Here is a 27,686-nt window from a genome sequence, read left to right on the forward strand (position 1 = left end):
GGGTCCTGCTGGTGCTAAAATCTTCACAATAAATAACATGATACATTTAGAGGGAAGGTTTGGTGAAATTTCACTACAAAGTATCTTGACATCAAAGCTGTTATCAGAGGGTGATAAAACACACAAAAAAATGTTTAAGTGCCTACCTTTAAAAATTCAAGAAAAGCAGGTTTTGTAGCACACGTTTTCTTAAGGATTGCCACAGCTGTGCTAAAATTATTCACATATTCACTGTAAGCATCCAGCACCATGGACTTAGAAAACTGCAATACAAGAGGAAATTGAGAAATGTCAGTAATGCAGAATCCAACTGCTTCCTCTCCAAGCTCACAATAAAAGGCCGGAACCCGTGCTGACGATAACCGCTTGGTCACCGTGATGTTTTCATAGGATAAACTTCATTATGACTGTGTGTGATCATTGTTTTCTTAAGCAGACTTGCTAGGGTTTTTTCAATGGCTGGTTGATCTTATTTGCCAATGGTCTTTAAGGCTGCCCTGCTCAAAACTGTGGCAAGTTTGGGTTTCAGTTAAGAAATGTTCCTGACTACAGTCTACAGTCGTATAAAGATGGTGTTTACAGACATCCTCCTTTAAATTCCTGCTGACTGGCACTTTGTGGATTTCACCTCCAGGACAGAATGTCCTGCACCTCAGCATGTGGACGTCCCAGCATCCTGACCTAACCATCCCCTTGAGATGCCCAGGGGAGGACAGCTGACCACACCTGTTTCCCCAGGCTGAGGGGCAACGCCACATAGGTCCACTGCCCAATTTTCCCAGAAGCGCAAAGGTCTCCAGAGGCAGAGACATTGGCCTCACTCCCTTTTATGCTTCTAAGATCCCACATATTCTTGAGGACAGACAGCGAGTCCCATAAGTAGATGTGGGGCCACTTAGAGAAGAAATGCTTTCATCTAAATTATATATTTTTAAAAAAGATTTTCTTCTACATTAAAAAAATGTTCCCAAGGTAAACATTTTAAGAAGGACAGACTAAGAGTTGAAACTAATATATAAAATAGGCAGAAATGCAATAAAAAAGTAAATGTCCGATATCTCTTCTTTGTTTTTCATAAAGATCACTGAAGGGGGTTATGCAAATTCATTTTAGTAAGAACTCTCTTTCCACGTTACGTTCAAAGCATACTTTATACACCTCATTAAGCACACGCACAGAATATATAGAAAAAAGGTTTCACGTATCACATTACAGCACTCCTCTAAGTATACGGACACTTAAAATTCTTTCAAGCTCTTGTCTCTTGACAGTGCTGTCCTCAATCAACTTCAGAATCCCTCTGCTACCTCTAGATAGAAAACTAGCCAGTCCGCAGGGTGGACGATTCACAAACGGGCCGAAGATAAAGGGCTCGGAGCCACCCAGCGCTGGAGCTCAGGGCTGCGGCGGCTCCTGCTGGGAAAGGTCAGCGCAGCTGTGGGACCAGCTCGTGTCGCCTCGCGTCCTGTGTCACCGCGGGGCCCGGAGGCTGCACCCGCACAACGGGACACCAGGTCAGGGAGCACAGGGCTGAGGGAAACAGGTGGGTATCTTCCCACAAGGCAGTTCCCAGGAGGGGTGAGACCCTGTGAGGGCTTAACGCCGACAACCCCACAAAACCGTTCACAAGCAGGGCCCTGACTCGGCGATGAAGACATCATCAAGGTGCCTGTGATGCCTCCCAAGCTGGACGGTGTGTAGTCTGAAGTGTTCCAGGGGCAGCTCCACCGGAGCCTCTGGACGTTTCTCTCTACATCCTTCCCCTGGGCGCACACGCGTGCTCAGCTTCCCGACCTCAGACCGGCCCCCGCGGAGAGCTCCGCAGGGTCAGCCGGGGCGCTGTGGGGTGCAGCTGGGCTCAGGCCGGCAGGACACCCACCCTGAGGCATCCGTGGGAGAAGGGAGGGGCCCTGAGCCCAGGGGAGCCCCGCAGACCCTCTGGGCACGCCGGCTCGGTTACCGAGGCCACGAAGACGTCTCCGATCATCTCCACCGAGTCCCACTCGGCCACGCGGCTGGCCAGCGCGATCTGGAACATGCAGTGGCACTGCAGGACCTCCTTGACCCGGTAGAAGACCGTCTTCAGCTTCCTCTCGCTCAGGATCTTGGGCTCCATCTCAGACAGCGGCTTCTCGTATTGCTGAGGCAGAAATGCACAAGGACGGCCCAGGCTTTTCTCAGGGTTCATGAAAGAACGCGGAGAAACTCACCTGTGCAGCTACGTTTGTGCCCCAACAGACCAGGCGACCTTTGATGTCAATACACAGACACAATTCTCAGATTCTTTTAAGAATTTTGCCAATTTGAGTATTTTATAATTCACAGGTTCACGAAACATATCCGTTATACAACGTGGCGTTTAGATACCTCCAGAATCCTCTTGAGGGCATCCACGTAGCTCTTCTCACTGTCAACAACCGAGCCCAGAATGTATCTTCTTACGACCTGTTGAGAATTTGAAAAGACAACAGTCAAAACCTGCCTCAGAAAACACAACAGATAAATGTGACTTCTGTTGAGGCTTGTGGACAAAAAAGTTTTTTGTTTTCAAGACAGTACATAAATGAAAACTCCCAAGGCCTTAAAATATATTAGTGCATTAACTACCTACCACTATGGGCACAAAACGGTGGTTCCCCATCACTACAATTCTGTTATTTGTAAACCTCAAATCATAAACCACAACTACAGTAACACAATTAAATCACGGCATTAACAACAATTTCATTTACTCATCCAACAATAATGAACTGAATTAACGGGTTGTATTTTATGTGCCGAGTATGGAATGACATGGTATTTCATGTATACATTAAGCATAGAAAAAAAACCTTCCAGTCTTGACTCAAAGAATGCTATTACCAACACATCTAAAATCATTATTCCAAAGTTTTTTAAAAAAAAAAAAAACTTTTGGAAGGTGGAGTATAGTTTTGTTTTGAGGCCATTCGAAGCCTACAAGGCTAGGAACGCAGAGAGTAAATTACCAACGTCAGTTCCAGGTGCAAAAACTCCTCCAGACCTGAGATGCCTGCATTTCAAACAGTGACATCACTTTGGGATTTGTTTTCATGACTGGAGGACACACAAGCACAAGTTTCTGGCTGTAAGATGCCTGTTTAAGGCCAATGACGACACTGGGCACTTTTGTCCAGTTTACACACCATTTGCAAAGTTGTTTTTGCCAATAAATGGCAAGTGGAGCATAGAAAGGACAAGGCTGCTCCTAACCCCACCCCCGGCAGCCCCATCCCAGGAACCGCGACGCCACCTGGCGGCAGAAGGCACATCCTCCGGGGGCGCGCCTCTTGTCGAGTCACCGACATCCACAAGGGAGCGACTCCTCTCCTTACGAAAGGGCTGCTCCTTCACAAAACGAAGGCAAAAAGCAACCTTCAAGGACACTTAAGGAAGAAAGTGATGTGTGTAAAAGGCAGATGAGTCTGGAATTAAAGCACAAGCACACGCAGCCGCAGCGATGACCCCTCCCTCTGAAACGAGGGTGGCACCCCACGACCCAGACACCCCCAAACTGCGGATGGTCAAATGTGGACCAGCCTTCTCCCAAAATTCAGATTCCCACACACTGTCTCAACTCTGGGGTCAGGATATTTCAGGATTTGGGCGGGGGGGGGTCTCACCTAGGAATTAAATATGTTTTTTTAAGTCCTGAGATGACACTAATGTATCAGGTCAAAGGACCTGGAACTGGTATTACTGAAAAATACAAAATAAAACCCCAAATCTCCCCCAGATCCCAGGGCTCCCGCAGGTCAGGTCAGCCCCTCAGTTAAACTCAGTGCGTGGACAGCACAGCCAACACGGGTCCCCAGGCCTCAGGCTTCCCGGGACCCTGACCCCGAGGCTGCAGGGAGATCTCAGCCCTGGACTGAGATCCTACGAGGCCACGGGGACCCACGGGAGATGTGCCTGGGCCAAGAGGTGATTAGAGCAATGGAGGAGGAGAAGGAGGGTGTAAAGGGGGGAGGGGAGAGGGGGAGGGGGGGAGAGGAAGAGGATAAGGAGGGGGTAAAAGGGGGGGGGGAGGAGGAGGAGGGGGTAAAGGGGAGGGGAGGGGAGGGGTAAAGGGGAGGGGCGGAGATGAGGAGGAGGAGGAGGAGGAGGACAGCAGCCCCTCCCTATGCCTGGACCCTGGATCAGAGGCTGGACGGCAGAGGATGCTGGCCTCATCCTTCAGCTTCAGTGCCACCTTTCAAGTAAATGACAACCCAGGAAATAAAGGCTTTCCTCCCACCAAACTGGGCATGTAAAGAACGCTTCACATGCAGCATTCTTCCTAACAGATATGTTACTTTATTTCAACTTTGGAAGAAAAAATTCAAAGAGCACTGACATCGGGTTTAATCTTTTAATGGAAAACTCCCCAGAGAACAAGCAGTAACCAGTGGGGAAAGCAACCTCTGTGAACCAGGGGGTAAGAAGGGAGCCTGCGGGGAGCGGCGCAGAAACCAAAACACAAACCCTCTCTGGCCGTCGTGCGCCTGGCATGGCGCCTTCAGCCGAGGGCCACCACACGCGTCGCGTCACTGTCTTGTGGGGCCACGAGGAAGACACCGCAGACGCCATGTCCCCGTTTCAAGGGAAGGAGGACAGCGCTGGTGGAACAAGTGAGCGGCCTGGCGGGAGCTTCCCCTGCCCCAGTGCAGAGCCCGGGGTGGGAACTGGGCCGGGGTGGGGGGCGCCTACAGAGGTGCCCTTTCTGCACCAGGGACCCGTCCTCGTTGTCACCACCCGGCCCTCCGGGGGACAAAACTGACTGGCAGGTGTGTGTGTCTGTTGAGATCCTGCGGGCTCGAAACTCCCTTGTCCCCCGTCCCCTGGCCGACCCACATGGCCCTGCTGTCGCCAAGTCGCGGCCTGGCCGGGGACGCCCCGCACCTACATGCGTCTGCACGGCGGCCACAGTCCCTCCCCCGCGGGCCCCCCTGGGGAGGCTCCGTGAGCCTCCCAACCACGTGACCCCCACACCGTCCGGGAAGAGGACCCAAGTCACGGAGCCCCAGGGGAGGCCTCCCAGAAACATCGAGAGTATTTTTGAGCAATCAGTGCCCTTTTTCAGACTCGTGAGGCTAAAATGAGGTAGGTGAGCCAGGAACTTGGGCAGCGAGCAGGGGGGCAGCGAAGAGCAGCCTCTCTGCTCCTGCAAAAACCGTCGGCACGTCGCTGCCAGCAACGCGGCCACATTTCAACCCCAGGAGCACGAGGGAGCTGAGGACGCGGGGTCCAGGGGGGCACCGGACCCGGACCTGCCCGTCGCCCAATGCCACCTGACCACAAGGCCCCTCTGGGCCTGGGTGTCCTCCTGTGAATGTGCTCCACAGGGGGCATGCAAGAATGAGGGGGGTGACCTTCACACCTGCCTGACGTGTCCCCTCCTGAGCACACGAGCCCGGCCTCTCACAGCCCAGCACCCACACACCAGACACTTCACTAGCACCTTCAACCCGCTCTGCTGCCCCCTGCAACCCAACCAAGAGCCAGCTTCCTCCTCCAGCCTGACCTACGGCTAACAGCCCCTCGGCAGCCTTTGCAATGCAGCTTGTCATCTTTACCAGACCCTGAACCTGCCACAGAGGATTTTTATGTGGTTCTGTCTGCACACCACATCTGTGCATGTGTGTCGTGTGTATGATGCATGCATCTATCAACCACCTTGTATACCTATCACCCACCTACGTCTATCTACCTACATCATCTATTTACAACATCTGTCATCTCTCTCAGTCTCCACGACCTGCATCAGGCTGCCCACGTGGGAAAAACTCAAATCACACCCCACCCAAAACCATCAACTCCTCCGCTCAGTGCCCCCAACTCTGTGGTACGCCCTTGTCTCTGACGCCCTTGTTTCCGAAGCTTTCCTTTCCTTTTACCCAAAGATAATCAAATGGAAACCACGGAATATCTTCCCTCTGCTACCTACAGTATTTTCAGAGATGAAGAAATTCATCGATATTCGGCTAACTTCGTGAGCTGCTGGAAATCTATCTTTTAATCTCAGACTCAGGCACTATGTACACACACACACACTTTACACAGTCACATCTAGTCCCTCTGTGGAGATGTCCCATCAGTGTGAATGAGTATAAATGACCCTCACAAAGAATGCAGATATTCCACGCAGTTTTACAATTACACTGGGGCTGATACTCAAAATATGTAGGCTCGCTGCTGGGTTAACCCCTTCCTTGCTGGGCAAGGAGAGGCCAGTGGACGAGCCCAGGTGGCTGGAAGGGCTGGGAGTCTGTGCCAGCAGGTAATTCCCAGCCAGCACAGCCGTCCTGGCGTAAGCACGGGGGCATCCGCCCTGCGCATCCTACCTGCTGCTGAGACAAGCCTTCGGGCATTGGGGTGAGGACGGCTTCTGGATGCTTGCAGTCCACGTCAATGAACAAGTTCTGTTCCTCTTCAAGACAGGGTCTGTGGTCTTAAAGGAAGACAGAATGTGCTAGTTTCACACTGAAACAGGATATAACATCACAGCGCAGTCAAGCTGGCTGTCAAAGCAACGCCCTGGGCAGACACCTCAGTTCTACGACTCCTTTCCGCCCAGCAATGAGTAAAGTGAAGTTTTAACAAACCCAAGAAAACATCCTTCCCCCAAGAGGAATGTGGTGTTTGTTGATATTTGAGACTTTCAATACTTGAAGTCTAACTTCAAAAAGCCGAGGTGTCATTTGAACACCTAGATGGCAGAGTAGAAATACATATTTCAATGTCTTAATCTATGACATATCAAAGTCAGAAACAAAGAAAAGCAGCTGTGAATGACTAAGAACCAACACTCAATAGTCAGGGAAAACGAAGGGAGACTTAGTAACTTCCTGACTTTCTCCCTTTCTCACTAGAAGTCTGTAAAAAGCACAACTTCCCCAAGATCAAAAATTCTAGACCAAAATTAAATTCATTTCTAAAAACTTAGATGCAGCTACGTAATCTAAAGAATTCACAATGGGGCTTCCCTGGTGGCGCAGTGGTTGGGAGTCCGCCTGCTGATGCAGGGGACACGGGTTCGTGCCCGGGTCTAGGAAGATCCCACATGCCGTGGAGCGGCTGGGCCCGTGAGCCATGGCCGCTGAGCCTGCGCATCCGGAGCCTGTGCTCCACAACGGGAGAGGCCACAACAGTGAGGGGCCCGTGTACCGCAAAAAAAAAAAAAAAAAAAAAAAGAATTCACAAAACAGCTAGAAACCAGAAAAGCACAGGAAATTTTAGGTAATAGGAACCTGGAGATGATCTAATTCAAAGATACAAAACCCTAGCTGCACAGAAGAACTGTCAGAAGAGCTTTAAGGAACCTATAGTGTCTATACACCTATTGGAACGGCCAAACTCCAGAGCAGTGACTACACCAAGTGCTGGTGGGGATGCAGGATGGCGCAGCCACTTCGGGAGACAGTTTAGTGCTTTCTTATAAAACTAATCATCCTCTTATCACATGACCCAGCAGTCATGCTCCTTGGTGTTCACCCAAAGGAGCCCAAAACTTATAACCACACTAAAACCTGCACACGGATGTTTAGAGCAGCTGTATTCACAATCGCCAAAACTTTGAAAGCAACGAAGATGTCCTTCCGTAGGTGAGTGGATAAAATAAACTGTGGTCCATCTGGACCATGGATGTTACTCAGCTAAAAAGAAAGGAGCTACCAAGCCATGAAAAGACACGAAGGAACCTTAAATGCATATCACTAAGTGAAAGAAGCCAATTTGAAAAGACTACAGGCTGTATGGGTCCAACTAGAAAAGGTAAAACTATGGAAGCAGTAAAAGGATCAGTGGTTGCCAAGGTCTGGGGGGAGGGAAGGAGGAACAGAGGATTTTTAGGGCAGCGAAACTACTCTCTATGATGCTATAATGATAGGTATGTTTCCTTATTCGTTTGTCCAAACCCACAGAATGTACAACAGCAAGAGTGAGACCTGATGTGAACCATGGACTCTGGGTGATGGTGACGTGACAGTGTAGGTCCACGATTGTAACACATGGACCACTTGGTGGGGATGGTGACAGTGGGGAGGGAGGCTGTGCCTGAGTGGGGCTACGGGTTTATGGGAAATCTCTGTACTTTTCATTCAGTTTTGCCGTGAACCTAAAACTGCTCTAAAAACAAATAGTCTTTAAAAAACACAACATTCCAGTGTGCGGACGTCTCCCTCAGAGGTCCACTGACGGCCTGGGGGTGGAGGCCTGGCACCGCTATTTGTAAGAGCTCCCGGTTCCCCGCTGTGAACTCCAGGGCTAAGAGCCAAAACTTTAGCCCGGGCTTCCCACCTGACAGCTCAGGAAGCTAAGGCCGCAGGGTTCAGGGGTGTGTGTAATGGGCCCCCCTCCCCCCAAACCAGGGACGATCCTGTGATACTCTAGTCACTCTCCCCCTGGAGCTGCCTTCCGGCCTGCCCCGTGCACCTGGACCCTGTTCCCTTGCGATCCTGGTCCAGGGGTCTCGGGTGGGCCCGAGTCGGCATTTCTGAGCAGCCCCCAGACTCCGGGGCCCCTAACCCCAACCTCTGCACCTGTGGGGCTCTGCCTGTGTGCCCTCCCACGAAGGGCCCCCTCTGGGGCACCTGCCCCGCAGCCAGCTCCCCACCGGGGAGCACACTCTATCAAAATCCCCATCCCTGTCTCAGCCCCTGACACACTCTCCATCCTACGTGAAGAGGCTGGGGGCTCCGTGAGGATCACACCTTCTTTAAAGGCCCAGGTGGCTTTACGGCCAATTACAGTCTTCCCGGGCCATTCGCAGGGGAAACACGTGACCTTAACGTCCTCTCCCTGCCCGGTTATCAGCAACCTGCACTGAGCCGGCACCCGCTTTGCCCATCAGAAGGGCGTAGTGGCAACACAGAAACGTGCTTCTGAAGGACCAAGTGAGAGTCAGGACGGTCATTCCGCACGTAAACCCTCAGCTGCCCGCACAGCCGGGTACCTCGTACCACACCAGCGCACAGACATGCTCAGACGCTGGAGAACCCGCGCCCTGAGCTTGCTGCCGACGTGAACACACGCAGACAGGCTCTATCTTTCTGACACACAAGCGCCACGGGCTCCTGCCCCTGAGTGAAATGTTTCACAAACCTGAGAATTCTGGAATCCTCTCACCAGCACAGAGGATCCTGCGTCCCCACTCAGAGCCCACCGTGCCCAGCCTCAGCCGTGAAGGGGCAGGAAACGTGCCCAGGAGCCCCAGGCACTGTGAACGCACCCCCGTGACTGTGTTCTATTATCCACGACCCTGCTGAGAATCCAGGGGCTCTGTGGAGGGAGAGCAAGCCCCCGGGGGGACCCCCGATCACCCGACTGCTGGAAGGAGCCAGTTAAGCGGGGGGCGAGATCCACCCACTGCGAGAATTCACTCAACCTCCTGCCGCCCCCGGAGTCCTCACTGCCCCGAGCCAGCCCCGAGCCCAGGCAGCCTCCCCGAGGCCGCGCCCCGCAGACCTGCAGAGGCGAAGGACTTGGTCCTGATGAAGGAGCGGCCCCGCTTCACCGCAGCCTTCGTCTTCTCCAGGCCGTCCTTGGTGCCCTCCTTGGCGGCCTTCACGAGCTTCTGCATCTGCGGGGAAGGGAGGCCGGGTGAGGGTGGGATGACTTGGCAAAACCTCCTTGTTGCTTTTGCTCCATTTTAAAAGAACACTGTCAAGTAGTTTGCTCTGGAAACATCATCTGAAATTGGCTCTTTGGTCTGGGAGAGCTTTCTTGGCTGTTGTGAAAGTGTGTGTGTGTGTGTGTGTGTGTGTGTGTGTGTGTGTGTGTGTGTGTGTGTGTGTGTGTGGTTTGGGGCTGTTTGGTTTTTATTTTGCTGGTTAAAAAAAAAGAAGGAAAAACAAATTTACAAACAGAGCCCTTCCTTAACATAGTTTTAAAAAAGTCTCCTGCTGTGTTTAAGTCAGTCTTCGTTTTTATTACAAACACTTGCAAAGGGCTTTGCAGAAGCCGAGTGCGGAGAGCTGAGGCCACAGGTGTGAACAGTTTGCCCAAGGTCAACGGACAGATGGCAGGAAACAGTGGAGCCCCTGGCTGGAGACCCGCCAGCCGGCTCAGCCGCTGGACACTCCCCAGCCTCCCCGGGGCTCCCCATGGAGGCCGGTCCAGCGGCTCACGGGCCCTTCGTACTGATGGTCACAGGAATGGCCAGCTGGAGAGACCTGCCGGGATACAGACAGAGGGACGGCCCGCGGGAGGGGTCGGCAGACCCCCTCCTCCGCGGAGACTGAAGGGTTGGAAAGACCACCGGCCCCCGCAGAGGAGTTTGTCCATCCTGGTTCCCTCAAGCCAGGCTCCTGGCATAACACTTAGACTGGCCGTTAGGGCCAAAAGCCCCCAATGATGTGCTTTGGCATTTCACCCCCATTTCTTATCCTTAGGACTCTAACGTCTGAGATATTGGGTACGGAGCGACTGATCCTTTAGAGAAAACCCAGATGGCCTCTTATGACACAAGCTAACACCCTTCGGGTCTGTCTAGGTGCCGGCCTCCCCGCCCTCCTGCGATCCTCCCCAGGGGAGAGGCTTCAACACCCGCCCGCTCCGCTCCAGGGCTTCGCCTGGCCTCCCTCCGGCGGCCCTTTCTACGGGGCCACTGCCCGGTTGCGCGTTTGCGCAGAGCGGCGCCGGCTGAGGGGCTCTCGGGGGCTGAGTGTGCACCCTGGACTCGGGAGCTGTGCCCCTGGGGGGTTCCCACTCGAGGAGCCTGCAGCCTGGTGCCGGACACGCGTAACTCCAGCCCGAGCGACTCTGCAATTCCTCGCTGTCCCCGCGCCTTAGGCTGTGTCCCTGAGGATGTGCCCCTGGCCCACCACCCACCTCGATGGACACCAGATCCAAGTCACACTGCCTGGCTGACCCCGACTCGGATGCCCAGCCACTCACCACCGCCCTACCCGCCAGGTTAAACGCGGCAAAGCCACTCTGCCTGCTCCGACTCCTGTATCCCTTCATCCAAACGCGGCTTCGTCTGCTGACGACCCCGGATAGCCGCCCGCCGTCCCCGCTTCTCCGCAGCCACCGCTGGCGCCTCGCGCTGCCTGTGCGCCCCTCCTTAGCTCCCTACCCCCCCATCGTCCAGATCCCGCCGCCCAGACCCGGGCTGCACACGCTGTCCATGCTCCCTCCAAGGAGTCAGAGAATTAGGGACAGACAGATGGCCAGGGAGCCTGCAGGGGGCCGAGCCCCGGCTCCAGGTGAAGCCACACAGGTGCCAGGTTCCGGGCGGAGGGAACGGCCGCCCAGGGTCGCACAGCTGCAGCAACACGCCAGGCCCTGCTTCTGCAGAGGACGGCAGCGCGTAGCCGGCCCCAGACGAGTCACCCTACCTGCTCCTTGCCGCTCTGCCACCGTCTGATCGAGCACATTCCCCTCTCTTTGCTGAGCTGGCCTGCCTCGTACCCCTGCCTGGACCACCCGGCCCTGTGCTCCCTGGAACCACCCCCACCCCGGCCTCCAGATCATCCCAGGGGCTCCGCCTGTTTCCTGCACGGAACCAGCCCAACGCTGTGCCGGAGGAGATGCCATGATTCCGGGGGCTTCGCTCCTGCACCGAAAAGCGTGGAACAGAGCCGTGATGTTCCAGAGATGTTTCTGAGTGAACACCTGCCTCAGGTAAGTGCCTTTCAAGACGTGTGAACAAATCACAAACGTCAGCAGGACGAAGATCCCAGTGAAGGAAAGGTTACTTGACAGTGCCCTTTTAAAACATCTCAAACAGTGGACACCACGACACTCACACCCAGCAGTTCTCAACTTTGTGGTCTCAGGAGCCCTTCACACTCAGAAAAGTCATCGAGCAGCCCAAACGGTTCTGGTTTACCGCCTTTATCTATGTTACGCTACGTAAGGAGTTAAAATTGAGAAAAATGTTGAATATTTTTATTAATATTCATTTAAAAAATATTTAACCTATGACATTTTGTCTCAGGTAACGTTTTATGAAAAATTACTACATTTTCCAAAACAACAAAAAAAGTGCAATTGTTTTGCACTTGGGGGAACCTGCCTCACGTCTGGCGTGGAGACGGCGGATCCCACGTCCCAGCAGGCGTGGGTCACGCCCTGGGGCCTCCGTCCACACGTTGGGGGACAGAGGGGGACAGAGGCGAAGGATGCCCCGGAATTGACAGGAACTCGCCACTGCCCGGGTGGCCCTGGGGTTCCCTGGACCGCACCGTGAGAACCACCACCCCGGCAGAACTGGCCAGCTCTGGGGCTGAGTTTTCTCGTTAAAGGACAGTCTGTTTTTTGCAGAAGCGTTTTCAGCGTGAACCACACTACCTTCAGTTCATGTTTGTGCTTTAGCTGCTGAATCTCTACCGCGCCCACCGCGTTTGCCACCAAATGTCTCATCTTTTTCTCATAGTGCTCCTTTAAGCGGGTTAGGTCATGGGAAAGCTACAGTACAAAGAGATACAAGCTTTTCACAACACGCTCTTTCCGGTGCTTTGAGACAATCTTACATTGAAAGGGCTTGAGCAGCGTCTGGTGGGTGATGTCCACACACCAAGGTCCTACTGCCCCGGGCCCCCCCTCCTAGCCCACCGGCTCTCGAGAAATAAACACATGAGTGAGGAAGACACATCATCAGAAGACAGACTCCAGGTGAGCCAGGCTGGAGACTCTTCTATGCTGAACAAGAGAAAGTAAATGCACAGAAATATGTGGACACCGTCACGCCTTTACGTTTTGGTGAAATTAAAATGATCAAAAATGTAGAAATACATATAACATTGTTCCGCTGTGTCAGCGCCAAAGCAAAGAAGCTTGAATTCAAGACTGTATCGATGGGGGAAACGATTTGGGGACGACCACGTAGATTTTTAAGTCTCCAAACTGACACAACTTTCTCTGCAGCCCACGGGGATGGGGTGAAATCTTGTAATTCAGTCCTCACGTGATCACAAACGTCTCCAATAGGCAAACCGAGGCCCCTGCTCCTTAGTGAGTGTTTCCCATGTCAGCCCGGACAAGGACACCTCAGTGATTTTTTTTATAAAATCTGAGACTATGAGGGGAGTCTTAAACGACTTACAGTGTCATCCTGGCAGCTTCTGAAATACGACTTTTTAAACTAGGAAACTTGGTACTCCTAGCACTGCCCTCAGGACGCTGCCCCACAGGACGGACGCGTGCTGGACCTGGTGAGGACTCTGCACGCACGGCCGCCCGGGGCTGGCCCTCCACCGTCTCTGCTGCTGGGCCACCCGGCCTCCTCTATCAGCATTGCTGGTGGTGCATCTGGGAACACAGGTCCAGCTGGGCGGCCAAGAGGGCGGAGTGTCCACTCAGTAATCGTGCCCACGGCTCAGGGGCCATCGCCTGACCAGCCCAGTTTGCACGTCATCTGCCAGGCCTGCTGGCGAAATTTACGAGCGTTTTAACCGCTCTCCAAGGCCCCACTGGGTGCCCCATCCTGCTGAAATCAGGCCCCGGTGCCGTATTTAAAATCCCCATTTAAACCTGGAATGCTGGACTCGGCCGTAACAAGCCAAGTGTCACCTTAGTTACCAGCTCCGTCTAAAATTACAGCTGTAGCTTCATTCGCTGGTTAAGTCTCAGCTGTAATAACTCTGGTGACAGAGACAGCTAAGTTCTGGGGAAAGCTCGTTAATGATATTGAGTAGCTGGGTTGACCACCACCAACTGGTAGAGTCTTCTTGAGTTTCAGGACAAGATTACAGACTATGCGAACCCTATGCGCCCGCAGTAATCTGTAAGCCGCACCGACGTGGAGGCCACGTCCAGGGGCCCATCGGCCTGGTCACGGGGGTGCAGGCAGGGGGAGGCGTAACTGATTGGTCCTGCCCTGACTTATCGACTCTGCTGTGATGACGAGGCACTAGCCACAGCCTCCACCAGCGTGCGGCCTGCATCTAGACCTCACACAGAAAGGCCATGGCGCGCTGACGTGACCGTGGACGGCAGTGGGAATCATCCTTTTACCAACAGCCAAAACGCCCAACGACAAGAGTATTCGGGGTGGCCAGTCACCCCTGGACACCGGACACCTCAGTGGGGTGATCTCCCTCAGCAGGGCCTCTCTCAGGTCCCCACCCTACAACCTCCAGCCCTGGAATCCACTCCTGCAACCTGGAGCTCCTCCCTGGACCCTCATCTCGGGAGCTTCACACACACACACTCCCTCCCTTTGAGGGTGCTCCTGGGCAGCTCAGCTGCTCTCGTCCTATAACATCCTTTTGTAACATGTTCTATTTTTATATCTTCCTGTTTGTGTTGAGAACACTGAGGTTCAAAACATCCCGTCAAGGACAGCAGGGCTGTGCTGTGTCCCACCCGGCCAGGCTCCATCCATGCAGCGGGCTGGGCACAGACAGCATTACGTGTACACAACACAAATATCCAGGGAATGCGTATTTACGTAAGTTATTCAAGATAGCGAACTCGCTTAGGGCCTTTGGAGGGATTTGGTTTATATAAATTTAATTTTCCCATCCTGCCGAGATTCTATTGCGTGAACTAAGGGGAGTCTTCTCTTTTGCCAACATCTAGTGCTTTTCTCAAAGCACGTAACAACAGCTTAAAAAACGACAGTTTAAAATAGTACGTGAATGAAAATGACATCTTATAGTCCCGTCCACATGTCCACGTGAGAACGTTTTATCTCTCAGGCACACACACTGGACACGTACTTGCTTTTTGTGGTCGCTGCGCAGGAAGGACTGGGGGACCCCGTTTCTGCTCTCCGAGTCGCTCTGTTCCTCGTAGCTCTCAAATTCGCTCGAACTCCACCCGTACTCCAGAGAGCTGTTTCCACCTTCATCTCCATTCTCAACATCATCATAAATCATTTCATCTGAATGCATAAATGCCAAAAGGAAATTTAAAACGTAGACCCTCACTGGCTCTTGTTCTGTCTGTGCACGTTCGTCATCTGACCACATCGTTGGGGGCTGGTACCTCGGAAAAGCTTGGAGGAACGGAACCTCAGGTGTGGCCGCCCCCAGAAAGGCGCTGGACTGATGGGCGTGGGGTGACAAAGCTCTGATAACCCCCCAGCCCCATCCGCGTCCTGAGGACCACTGGTCTATGAGAAGCCACCACAATTATACCAAATGATGTCTTGCCCATAGAGAACTTCTGACAAAGGAAAATTTTTCTTTAGATAAATGTATGGAATAGAAACAGATTAGACACACAGACAGATTAACAGATCACAAACAGATGGACGATAGAGATATTCAAATATGAATGCAAGTGAAGCTTACTGCAAACAACTATAATTTTGGCTTTTGTGCTAAAACTAGCCCAGAGTACCTATAACCTGTTACTGTATTTAAATATCTTCATCACATCAGTCATCTTAGAATTAGTGAAAAGCACATCTGTTTACGCCGCCAGATACAATGCCAAAGGCACTGCCTGCAGAGGGGACACACCGGTCTAACAGAACAGCTATCACCTTCGGCAGGGGCACCGCCAGCCCACCTTTTGTTGCCGTTTGGTTTCTGAGACCCCAGATCAGCCCATCTGAGCTGGGAAAGGTCTACCAGGGAGGATCAATTACTCAAAAATGCATTTCAAACTTGGTTTTACAGCAACCTGCCTTTAGTTTCCACGTTATTTGCAGCAGGTACTTAAATAACTACCCCGGAGCACACTTATTCTAAGGACCTGCCTGGTTTATGTAGAAAGAGGGCCGAAGGTAAGCACGGGTCTCCTGTCATGTAGGAATCTCGGGAGGAGGCCTCCGTTAGCTGAGGCCCTAACAGTGCTGGGGACCTGACAGCGTCCAAGGCATTTGTGGGATGAATAAATGAATCCACGCAGTTTGCTGTCGGTTTTAAGAACATGTCCTCTATTAGGCTGGGAAAGTTCCCTCCTGTCAGGAGTTTTTAACACTGGAAGGCATGGTACCAAGTACCTTCTAAGCGTGTACCAGGATGAGCGTATGGTCTGTGTCATTCGCCTGGTTCTGTGGGAAATGACATCTAAAGAACCAGCCAATGTTGAAAGATACTTGAACTCTGGACACAAACCTCCAGGGTTAGGATGGGCTTTGGCTTGTTTGCTGAGATGCTGCCAGACGTGGTTTCCTGACATTTCATTTGGGGTGTTCTGCATCACGCCTTTCGGGCAAAGTGGCTCTAAGTTTGTGCTAACACCCTCAGGGTCAGTTCACTTGCTCACTACTCTTTCCTGCCTTCTATGGGGTTCAGTACCCTTTTCCTTGAACTATTCCTCGAGGGTCTACGAGCGGTGAAGCTCTCCAATCTGTGTCTGAGGTTGCCCGTTTCTCTCTTGTTCAAGGACAAGACTTGGGCTGGATGTGAAGATGCGGGCTGGAACCGAGCTTTCTTCAGCACTTGGGGAACATTACCCTGCTGTGTCCCAGCCTGCTGAGAAGTTGCAGTTCCTCCCGGGTGACTGCGCCCTCGCTCCTGCTGCTGTTAAGATATGCACAGTGGGCTGTGCTCGGCAGTTGGAATTGTACACGCCTCGTGGCGGATTCATGCTCAAACTGCTTTGAATTCGTATTTCTACAACCCGGGAACTTACATCTGTAATCCTGGAAAATTCTTAGTAATTCCTTCCTCCATGACTTCCTGTATATCATTTATTAGAGACATGCCGGCCCTTCAAGCCTCCATGTTTCTTCCCTTTCCACTCATATTTTTCCCATCTTTAACTCCTCCTGTTTCTTTTTAGGATAACTGAGAAAATTACCCTACCTTGAGGGCTGGGATATAAACACGTGCACACACGAAATTGTACCACACAACATCGGTGAGACACCGTAACCTTACGAAACGTGATTACAGACACACAGAGCTGTGCACCTAAGGTTTCTGCCTGCCCGCCTACATCCAGAGGGAATGACGGTAAAGTGCATCTCATAAAACTCCAGCCCAGACAAAAATCAAACCTGGCTCAGAGTCTGAATTTTCTCTCGGCACGTCATCATAAATGGCTTCTTCCGGATCTGGAAGAAAAGGAAGGGGAACTTTAAAAACCGACCCCGACCCAGGGAGAACGTCCTGCACTTCACGGAGCTACAGACTCCTGTGATATTACGGCTACTCGAGAAGTTAGTGTTATGGTAAGGATGACTCGTGGGGCCTTACCAAAGCATGAGCGCTGTTTTTAGGGCAGAACACTTCCTTGGGATGGAAGGACATCTCTAAACGAAGCGGTTGTGAAATGTATCCAACAGGAGTTTTACGGTCTCCAAGCCAATTTATTCCATTATTTTGCATTCAATTGCACGTCTCTACATGGCTCTGTATAAACATTTTTAACTTTATGCAGTTGATGTGTTCTGATACACAAAAATTACAAAGGTGGCGTGCAGTCTCAGAAACAAAGGGACAGCTTCACTGCTGCTGTCGGGTAGGAAGCTTCAAAATCAACCGATAGCTTCATCTCATTTTTCACCCCTGCAGCTGAAACGTGGCCACACGCACGTATAAAAATGCTGAGCTTTGAGGACAAAACCTCTCAAACTGCATTACGTGAAACGTTAGCATCCTAGGAAACTGTAAGGTGTTTTCTTTAAAAAAAAAAAAAAAAAAAAGGAGGGATCCTCCACGGGCAGATACTCCGTGTGCGTGTCAGTGGTCCTACAGGAGAGCAATGGGGTTTGAAGTTCATGCACATATTCGTAAGAGCTCCATGCTCTACAGGGAAGCCAACCAAACTATAGGGTCCTCCGTCCTGGAACCCACGAAGGTGACTGGTTACTAAGAACGCAAGCCAAAATGACATAAATACAGCCTCGCCCTCCTCTGACGTGCGGCCACCGTCCCCTCCCCACATTCCCAGGACCCAGCTGCTTCTCGTGCTGCGCTCAAGCTCCCACGTCAGAGAGGCTTGCTGTCCCGGAATAATGTTCCTCGACTGCGACCACGGTATTTGCACCCCCGTTAGGCAGTGTGGGGGGCTGTTGATGTACAGACCTTACTTTCAAATACAGCTGTTCTACTAATAAAAACGAGTCATGGGGCTTCCCTGGTGGCGCAGTGGTTGAGAGTCCGCCTGCCGATGCAGGGGACGCGGGTTCGTGCCCCGGTCCGGGAAGATGCCACATGCCGCGGAGCGGCTGGGCCCGTGAGCCATGGCCGCTGAGCCTGCGCGCCTGGAGCCTGTGCTCCGCAATGGGAGAGGCCACTGCAGTGAGAGGCCCGCGTACCGCAAAAAAAAACAAAACAAAAAAAAACGAGTCATGGGAGAACGTCAGATTTTACTTGGGAAATAAAATTGCTTGAGGATAATGAGGTGACAACTTAATCCTGTAATGATCCAGAGGTAATAGCCCCCTAGCAGAAGCATCTACTTATGCTGAGTTGTTTGTTTTGGCAATGTCATAATTAAAGCCAGAATGAAACATTCCAGGGGAGAATTTAATAATTAGGAGATTAAGATGGTTCTACCTTGTAAGTCAATCATATAAGATGATTACACAGAAATTAGTGAGCCAGTGGATAGTAAAAGGGATAATTAGAAAAGCCTCACTTTAAAAAAAATAATAAAAAACAGAATTAGCTCTGCTTTCTACACCACACATGGAACAGAAGGTCTTCTGCACCATCTGGTCAGTGGCCTGGCTGAAGCATCTACCACTCCCTCTTTAAAATGGTACCATGAGAAATCACCTCTTTGGGGATCACAAGAAACAATGCCTTGTTCATGCCTCAGTCCCCAGATCTCTAACTTTTATGACAAAAACCAAGACCTGTACTAGAAAGAGTCAATCAGGAAGAGGGAGATGCTGGGATGCAGACAGCGGAGATGATCTGATGGGAGACGAAGGGACAGCTTCACGGGGCCCTGGGGAAGCATCTACGCAGTCAGCTCTGGTCAGTACTTCAGGTGAATGGACACAGGACAGGAGAATAACTGGCTGAGGCTGACAGATACGCACTGTCCCCGGGGGGCTCGGGGGTGGCCCTCCAGGCTCCCGGAGGCCGTGGTACTCACTTTCCATCCAGGCTGTATTCGCCGGATCTGCAACCCACCGGGCGAGGGCACTGTCCTCCTTATGGACTGGACCTTCGCTTAAAGAAAACACACCAGAACATCAGGATGTTGAGAATCCCTCCAGTGATTAAAAAGTCACTGTGCATGCAAATTGGGCACTTTCCCAGGTAGCATTACAGGATACACCAGGTTCAAGATTTCCTCCACAACCATGGATAAATAAGTGCATTTGAATGCCTACCACACACACACCACATGTCTAGCACAGCAACCAGTGCAACGAGACATGAAGAAATGCAGTCCCTGTCCCAAGAGGCCTGACTCGTCCTCCTGTTTCTCAGATCTTGCAGAGGGTCCACTATGTGCCCCAAAGGATGCTGGGTTGTACGGACACACCCAAGTGAGACTTGGGCCTCTCAGTTCCAGCAACAGGGCAGACTTCAGTACAGCACTTTCAATATTGGATAGAAAAACCAGGCAGGAGATCAATAAGGAAACAGAGGATGTAAACAGCGCTACCGACCAACTGGACCCACCAGACCTCTACAGAACACACCCCCCACCAGGCTTAAGAGCTACAATTATAAAACTCTCAGAAGTAAAGGATGAAAAAGCTTCAGGACACTGGTCTTGCCAATGATTTATTGGACAGGACACCAAAAACACAGGAAATAATATGAAAAAATAGATAAACGGGGCTTCAACAAAATTAAAAACTTTTGTGCCTCAAAGGACACTACCAAGAGAATGAAAAGACAACCCACAGAAAGGGAGAAAATTCATGAATCACTTATCTGATAGGGGTTTAATATTGAGCCTATATAAAAAAATACCTACAACCGGGGCTTCCCTGGTGGCGCAGTGGTTGAGAGTCCGCCTGCCGATGCAGGGCACACGGGTTCGTGCCCCGGTCCGGGAAGATCCCACGTGCCACGGAGCGGCTGGGCCCGTGAGCCATGGCCGCTGGGCCTGCGCGTCCGGAGCCTGTGCTCCGCAACGGGAGAGGCCACAACAGTGAGAGGCCCGCATACCGCAGGAAAAAAAAAAAAAAAAACCTACAACCCAACAACAACAAACCCAATTCAAAAATGGGCAAAAGGACTTGAATAACATTTCTCCAAAGAAGACATGCAAATGGCCAATAAGCACATGAAAAGATGCTCAACATCATTAGTCATCAAGGAAACACAAATCAAAACCACCACGAGGTACCACTTCACACTCACCAGGATGGCGATGATTTTGAAAAGCAGGAAATACGTTTAGTAAGCTTGGAAAAATTGGAGCCCTCACACACAGCCAGTGGGAATGTAAAATGGTGCAGCTGTGATGGAAAAAAGTTTGGCTGTTCCTCAGGAAGTTAAACATAGGATTACTGTGTGATCCAGCAATTCCACTCCTAGGTATGTACCCAAAGGAATTGAGAGCAGGGACCTGAACAGATACCTGTACACCAACCTTCACAGCAGCGTTATTTACAGTAGCCAAAAGGTGGAAATGACCAAGTGTCCATCAGTAGATGGGTAGATAAACAAAATGTGGTATATACACACAATGGAATATTACTGAGCCTTAAACAGGAAGGAAATTCCAACATACACTGCAATACGGATGAACCTGGAAAACACGATGCCGAGTGAAATGAACCAGACACAAAAGGACAAATACTGTACAATTCCAATTATATGAGTTACCTAGAGTAGGCAAATTCATAGAGACGGAATGCAGAATAAAGGTTACAGGAGCTGGGAAGAGGGGGGATTGTGGGTAGGGTTTCTGTTCGAGACGATGAAAAAGTTTCAAAAGTAGATAGTGGTGATGATTGCACAACAATGTAAATGTATTTAATGCCACCAGATTTTAAACTTTAAAATGGTTAAAATGGCAAATTTTATGGTATATATTTTTGCCACAATTTTAAAACGAATAATGCAATATACCAAAACCCACAGAATGGTCCACTTTAAATAAGTGAAATGTACTATGGTATGGGAATTATAACTCGATAGAGCCGTTTAAAAACAAAAAAATAAACACACCTACCATGCACCAAGCATGTTCCCATGCTAGGGGGTAGGTGCTCTAAGACTTGGTAAAACCTGGTCTTTGTCTTTGAAGAATTCAATCTAGTAGCAGAAAGGGACACAGAAATAACAGTGAGAGCACAAAGCAGAGCACAATGCAGGTGCGTGCACACAGCTCTGGAAGCGCAGAGGAGGACAGTTTCATGAAACGAGACATTTAAGCTGGGTTTTGAAGGGTGAGTAGGAGTTTGCCTAGGGGAGGGGATTTTCCTGGGAATTTCGAGCAGATGCAACAGCATTTGTGAAGGCAAGTGGCGTGAAAGAAAGACTTATAATCAAGTTAGTTTCAAGAATTGTAGATGAAAGCTGGGTTAGACAAAGTTAAAGATCCTTTCTCCCCCTCGGGATTCTGAGAACCTTTACAAGGTTAAGTACTCTGAACGTCTCTGGCAGGGAGACGGGAGTGGCGCGTCATCCAGCTCTCTGTGGCTGTGGACCCGCAGTTTTCTCTTTTTCTGCAAAGCATAATGTTAACGTCTTAAAGAGTCCTGGTGTTCAGGAAGACCCGATCTGGGGTCCCTGGGTGAGAGGGGAGAGGGTACGGAGGACAGAAGGACCACGGGGTGGGGGAGGGGCCTGGGCAGTAAGAGCCTCGGAATCACTGCGCACGACGTTTCAGGAGAAGGTCAGGGACTCAGAACATCCGCGGAATTAGTAAAGATACCTGTTTGTTGGATCCTCAGAACTCAAGGAATTCAACTGGCTGTCTTCTGCTCCTTCCTGTGTCTCTGCCAGGAAAAAGAAGAAGTTCACATTGTCTTACGCCCAAAAGAAATGTTGAGGAAGTTGCTTTTTATCCTCAAAATGGTTTCATATTTTCCTTTCTTATCAATGAGAAGTTTACCTTATTGTGAAGATGATCAACCGACAGATTTAAGATTTTCAGTTTTTAGATCAAACGTATTCAAAATAGGATTATGATGAAGAGTGACACCCAAAGGTCTTATGAAACTACCTGAAATACAACGGTGCCCAAAGAAACCAAGCTAGAGAAACACCCTAATTATCTCCTGTTTCTTAAGTTTTCATGGGAATTTGCAATTGTGATTTACTTGAAAATGTGTCTACGTGACAAGCTCAAAAGATTCTCAAGAAAGAAGTACTGAAGTTGGTGATATCTGACAACCAAACTCCCTGTTTTCCTCAACTGTCTTAACTGGGAAGGAAAGAACCCTCTTACTGAAATTTCACACAAATATGTCCTGCTCATGCTTCTGTGACGCCAATGTCCTCGGGGCTACTCCTGCCCATCAGGACGTCCACACCTGGGACAGTCCTCACGGTGTGTCCCAGCACAGAATATGGAAGCAGAGCAGGTGAGAGAAGGGAAAACTCAGCCGAGATGCCTTTACTGGGCTCATTCTGAACAGAACCGACTGCACTTCTCCAGAGGAGGGATGGTTTGTGTCTTCAGCTGCCCTCCTGACCTGGACGTGCAGGGGGTGGGAGGCGAGGAGGGAGTGGCAACTGCCCACGGGCTTCGGCCGGGACAACGGTGAGCTGCACACTCGGGCCCCGGCTGCTCCCACAAAGCACCGCAGCCTGCGCAGCTTATGGACAACCTGGAGGCTGGACGCGCAAGGTCAAGGCGCTGGCAGGTGCGGTGTCTGCTGAGGTCCCTCAGCATAGGTCCCTCTATGAGGTTCATAGACCATCTTCTCTGCGTCCTCACTTGGAGGAAGGGCTGGGGGCTCTCTGGGGTCCTTTATCAGGGCCCTGAACCTATGCGTGGGGGTCCATCCTCATGACCTCATCACTCCTGACACCGTCACCTTGGGGGTTAGGTTTCAACATGTGACTTTCGGGGAGACACACACTCTCCCTTTAAACCTAAAAACTGAAGCCCTGCAGAAACAGCTGATGCTGAAACAATGCAGCCAAGGGGCATCTGCGAAGACGACGGAGGCGGCTGTGTAAACCACGTCCTCGAAGCTACACGCCTGCTTCTTCCCGCTAAGTGGAGGTGAAAGCCGTGACTCACTGAACCAAAACCCCAGTCACGGAGCTGGTCCCCCTCAGCACCCCGGCCCCCGACAGCCAATATCACAGGTACGGGGACAGGCTCCCTGCACCTGCCCGGCTTCCTGAGGAACCTCCTGATTCTCCCGACTCCTGCCCCTCTCCCGGGTCCTCAGTGTGCCTGCTACACACGCACGCACACGCACACACACGCCCCAGGTGGGCCGTCTGCCCTGAGAGACGGAGAGCACCTTCTGCCCTCCCCCCCAACCCCGCCGCCCCGCCAGGTGAGGCACAGGTGTGGCAACGCTACCTGCGGGGCCCACGGGGGTGAGGGCAGGGCTGGAGTAGGCAGGCAGCAGCAGGGGCAGGCCGGAGGGCACGGCGTAGCCGCAGGGCACAGGCACCGAGTACCCGCTGGGCACGTGCAGGCCCCCTCCCTCCCCCTCGGCCTCCAGGTCCGGAGGCGGCGGCTGGTCCTCATGGAGGGGCGTGATGTCGATGACGGAGTAGGGGTTGACTCTCGTCGGGACCCCGGGTCTCAGCGGTTCCGCCAGGGCGTCTGTGTCTGCTCCCGTGCCATTTTCGTGTCCTGAGGGTGAGAGGAGCCCGTGGCAGACACCCGGCCGTCAAGGGCACGGCCGACACACCCCAGGCCTGGAAGCACTGTCCTTTGGGGCATCGGTGGGGTCAGCGCGACCTCGGAGGCGGGGCACGCAGCCTGGCTGAGCCCAGGGAGGCTCCTCCAATGAGGCGAATGGGTGACACGCTGCCAGAAGCGGGGGGGTCACTAACCACGTGGAGAGGTGGGGACGGTCCCAACCAGACCATCGGTGAGTGAATAAAAGTCACCAACTCCACCCCCAAATTTTAAAATATAAATTAAACTTCTACATTTCATCTCAAACAGCATTATTTTGAAAAAATGTTTTATGCAACACAGTGACAAACTGGTGAGGCCATTTTTATCAGAAAATAACAATACCTGTTTCCTCCAAAATATAAATAGAAAGGTAGGTAGACAAGACTGAAAATCACGGAAAATAGAAAACAAATAAGAGAATCTCGGCCAAACTTGAGTTAAGTCATTTCAGTTCACACCGTATCACAGAAACATCACACATCTCGGGCTCCCGGACCCCACCTTCCCCAGGACGTTCCAACCCACAGGTGGGCCGGCTGGTCCCTGGGTGGCCCGAGGACGCACCTGATCCGGCCGCGGTGCTGGTGGCGGGGATGGTGGTGTTGGCGGCGGGGATGGTGGTGTTGGCCGCGGGGCTGTCTGCTCCCGTGTCCCGGGCCTCGGGGGCGCCCGGAGCCCGTCTGTCTGCTTCTGGAGCTTCATCTGCGCCGTCGAGATCCAGCTGTTCCCCCTCCTCTTCCTCATTGTTGTTAGTGTCGTACTTGACTTCATTCTCTGAAGTTTAAAGTAACGTAAACCACAGTGTTAGCGTTACCGGGAAAACGGCCTCCACGCTCCAAAACACACCGCAGCCAAAGTCAGCCAGCGATGAGCACCCAGATGGGCACCCGGAGGTGCTGGCGGCGCCAGGACACGCCCTCCCCGCATCCCCCGCCGGGCTGGCCCACTGCCTATTTTTTTTTTTTTTTTTTTTTTAGGGTACGCGGGCCTCTCACTGTTGTGGCCTCTCCCGTTGCGGAGCACAAACTCCGGATACGCAGGTTCAGCGGCCATGGCTCACGGGCCCAGCCGCTCCGCGGCATGTGGGATCTTCCCGGACCGGGGCACGAACCCGCGTCCCCTGCATCGGCAGGCGGACTCCCAACCACTGCGCCACCAGGGAAGCCCTGACCCACTGCCTTTCTACTGGGGAGAGTTCGTGCCATCAGGCTTTGGGGCAGCGATCTGGCTTTCCTCTCAAAAGGACCCACAACTCACAGTCTGGAAAGAAAAAAGCAGGAGAGACAGAAAGGAAGAGAAAAAGCACTTCCCACACTTTACACCTGGACTGAGAACCCCATTCGTAAAAATCAACTTGGAATAACATTAAATAAACCACCAGGCGAGGAGCAACGTGTAACTCAGAAGTTCCTACGCGATCAGTATGATTTCATCCCTTCTGTTCATGCCGGCGGGCTGCGTACCGTCCTCACGGTTAAAATCCACAGCTGTGAGCTACCTGTGTCACCTTGGTCATGAGAATTCTTTCCAACACTGCTTTCTTTGGGGGAAAGTGAGAGGGGATGCAAGGATTTGCTGATATAAGGGTTTTTACATGACAAACAATAAGATCCCTCATGCAGACTTTTAAAAGAAAAAAAAAAAAGTCAGTTGAATTTAAAGGATCAGAACATTGTTCCTGCCATAATCTCAAATCACTAGGGGGTGACTTTCTTTAAAAATCTTTTTCAGGAAAAAAAAATGCACATGCTGGAATTAAAATGTGAAATGGCATTAAAATCCTCTGTGTCTATCTTAGTTTTCTCTACATTATGTATATAAATACTAAATAAATTACACTTACAAATGTTTTGTTCTAAAAAGAAATGGGTGAAGGTGGTCACGGGAGAGCCTGTGTCTCAGGTCCCACGGCTCATGTTTCATTCTGTCCCCTCCCAGATATTTTAGAGCCCATTTAGTGCGAGATATTGTAAAGCTTTTTTCTAACAATTTTCATAAATTCACTTGTAGGTATATTTTATCTAATTCTCAAAGTCTGGCAGTTGTGCGATATAATCTCAAACAAGAGGTTTGACAAGAGAAAACCCCAGCATGTAGTTCGGAGTCCGTGCTCTCGAGAATCTCAACACTGCCCGGCATGATTTGTTGTTACTAAGTCAAAACATAAGCTACTTTTTCCCCTTCACTTTTGTCAGGGTATTTAATTGGTATTATTTCCCTGTCACGTGTATTTGGCAAACGTGAATTTAAGGAAATGATGACAACTGTATTTAGAAAACATTCTGGAAAATTTTATTTTTCTGTCTCAGAGATTTTTTTTATTTTTTTTATTTTTTTTTTTGAGGTACGCGGGCCTCACTGCTGTGGCCTCTCCCGTTGCGGAGCACAGGCTCCGGACGCGCAGGCTCAGCAGCCATGGCTCACGGGCCCAGCCGCTCCACGGCATGTGGGATCTTCCCGGACCGGAGCACGAACCCGTGTCCCCTGCATCGGCAGGCGGACTCTCAACCACTGCGCCACCAGGGAAGCCCTGTTTCAGAGATTTTTTGCTCTAATATGTGTTCGCCGGTTGACTTCAGTGAATAAACTGAGTACCTAATGATTTAGCAAAAAAAAGGAGAGAAAGAGGCGGCAGCTGCAGGGAAAGCGGGGTGGGGTGGGGGAGGGAATCCATCAGTCCCAGCCCAGCCCGGCAGCCCGCAACTCCTGGCAGAAGTTAGGACCAAAGGCCACAGTCCACACAACTGACCAGGAACCCCGGGAATCAGGATGGGCTGGCTGGGGTCCCTGGCACTCCCAGTGGGAGAGCGCTGGCCGCAGGGGTCATCCCTCCTCTGTGAGCAGACAACCCTCCAGGACAGCTGAAAACCCATTAACACCTTTTAAAGATATGCCACAAATTAACACATTAAGGGAAAAAAATAAAAGAGTATTTGTAAATTCAGAGATCGGAGCTAGGCATGTTGTTCCTGGGGCTTGTAAGACCATAGCTGATTATAATATGCAAGCTGAACCCGAGATATGCTTCTCTTTATTTCAAATGAAGGCATTTGTTTCTTAATTCCTCTTACTGTTATGAAGGAGAGCTTTAAGAAGCAACAGGCTGCATACAGCCCCACCAACAAGGGGCTATTCACAGCCCGTCCTCTGCTGCCTCTAGGCTCTGCGTGTCACAGCTGGGACCAGGTCCCAGGGCAGCAGGGTGGCGGAACAATGCCGCCCCCTGTCACCCGCTGGCATGCCACCCGCTGTCCACTTCTGCCCGAGCTCGTCACCGTCACCGGGCACCTGGTGAGGACGGTCCCGAAGCAGCAGGAACATGGTGACATTGCTGACTTCCTTTCCCCACCATGACTCACTTTTCTTTCGTTTTGCTATTAATTATAGAAAAGCTTTAGCTGGTAGTGACTTTACCATCATCAAAGTGTTGAGTTCTGCATCCTGAGACATCCTGGACCATCTTGTAATACAGTGTTTACATCCCGGAGCTCTTCTCTGAGAGCCTCCAGGGGCCCCGCCTCTAAGAGCTTTATGGATGTTACCTCCTGAGGGCGGGGCTGCTCCAGCTGTTATCCCAAAGGAGAAGGAAACCGAGGCCTGGAGAGATGCACACATACCCCCGGTCATCCGCTCGCGCACCTCAGGGACCACGCTCAAACCCGAGCAGCTGTGTGCAAAACCCTCGAAGCCGCAGGCTTCTCCGCCACACCCCACCTCCTCCCAAATCCCACTTTACCCGGACGATTTGACTTGTCGCCAAGGAAGTTTCTGGAAAAGGCACAGGTGCCTGATGACAGGTAACAATGGACATGGATAGCGTTACCTCACCTGAACACGTTATGACACTGTGCACAGGACACTATGCAGCCACTGTTGTGAAAGCTATGTGGTGACACGGAAAATACTTGTAAAGTTTCAAGTATGACATAAAAATGTATACTCAACAATCTTAAAAATGTAAATTCAATGGCTGCAATGATGCAGAAAAGTAATATGAAGGAAAAGACAGAGAACAGATGCAAACACAAGTGTCCCAGTGGTGCTGGGGAGAA

The 27,686-nt window shown here is 51.4% G+C and overlaps 1 protein-coding gene across 1 annotated transcript in view; it reads right to left on the reverse strand.

The window, feature by feature from the left end:
* ARHGEF10 (Rho guanine nucleotide exchange factor 10) overlaps window positions 1–27,686 on the reverse strand; it is a gene marked incomplete at its 5' end in the record, with an annotated part of 88,723 nt that overhangs the window by 42,318 nt on the left and 18,719 nt on the right. Inside the window, 12 exon segments of the mRNA XM_082680255.1 lie at window positions 147–263; window positions 1,961–2,140; window positions 2,368–2,445; window positions 6,342–6,448; window positions 9,463–9,577; window positions 12,292–12,408; window positions 14,664–14,827; window positions 16,898–16,954; window positions 18,949–19,025; window positions 21,697–21,760; window positions 23,305–23,583; window positions 24,199–24,408. Of these exon segments, the coding sequence (XP_082536381.1) occupies window positions 147–263; window positions 1,961–2,140; window positions 2,368–2,445; window positions 6,342–6,448; window positions 9,463–9,577; window positions 12,292–12,408; window positions 14,664–14,827; window positions 16,898–16,954; window positions 18,949–19,025; window positions 21,697–21,760; window positions 23,305–23,583; window positions 24,199–24,408 (1,565 nt within the window).

Source organism: Grampus griseus (genome assembly GCF_964374135.1).
Source record: "Grampus griseus genome assembly, chromosome: 21".
Taxonomy (NCBI): domain Eukaryota; kingdom Metazoa; phylum Chordata; class Mammalia; order Artiodactyla; family Delphinidae; genus Grampus; species Grampus griseus.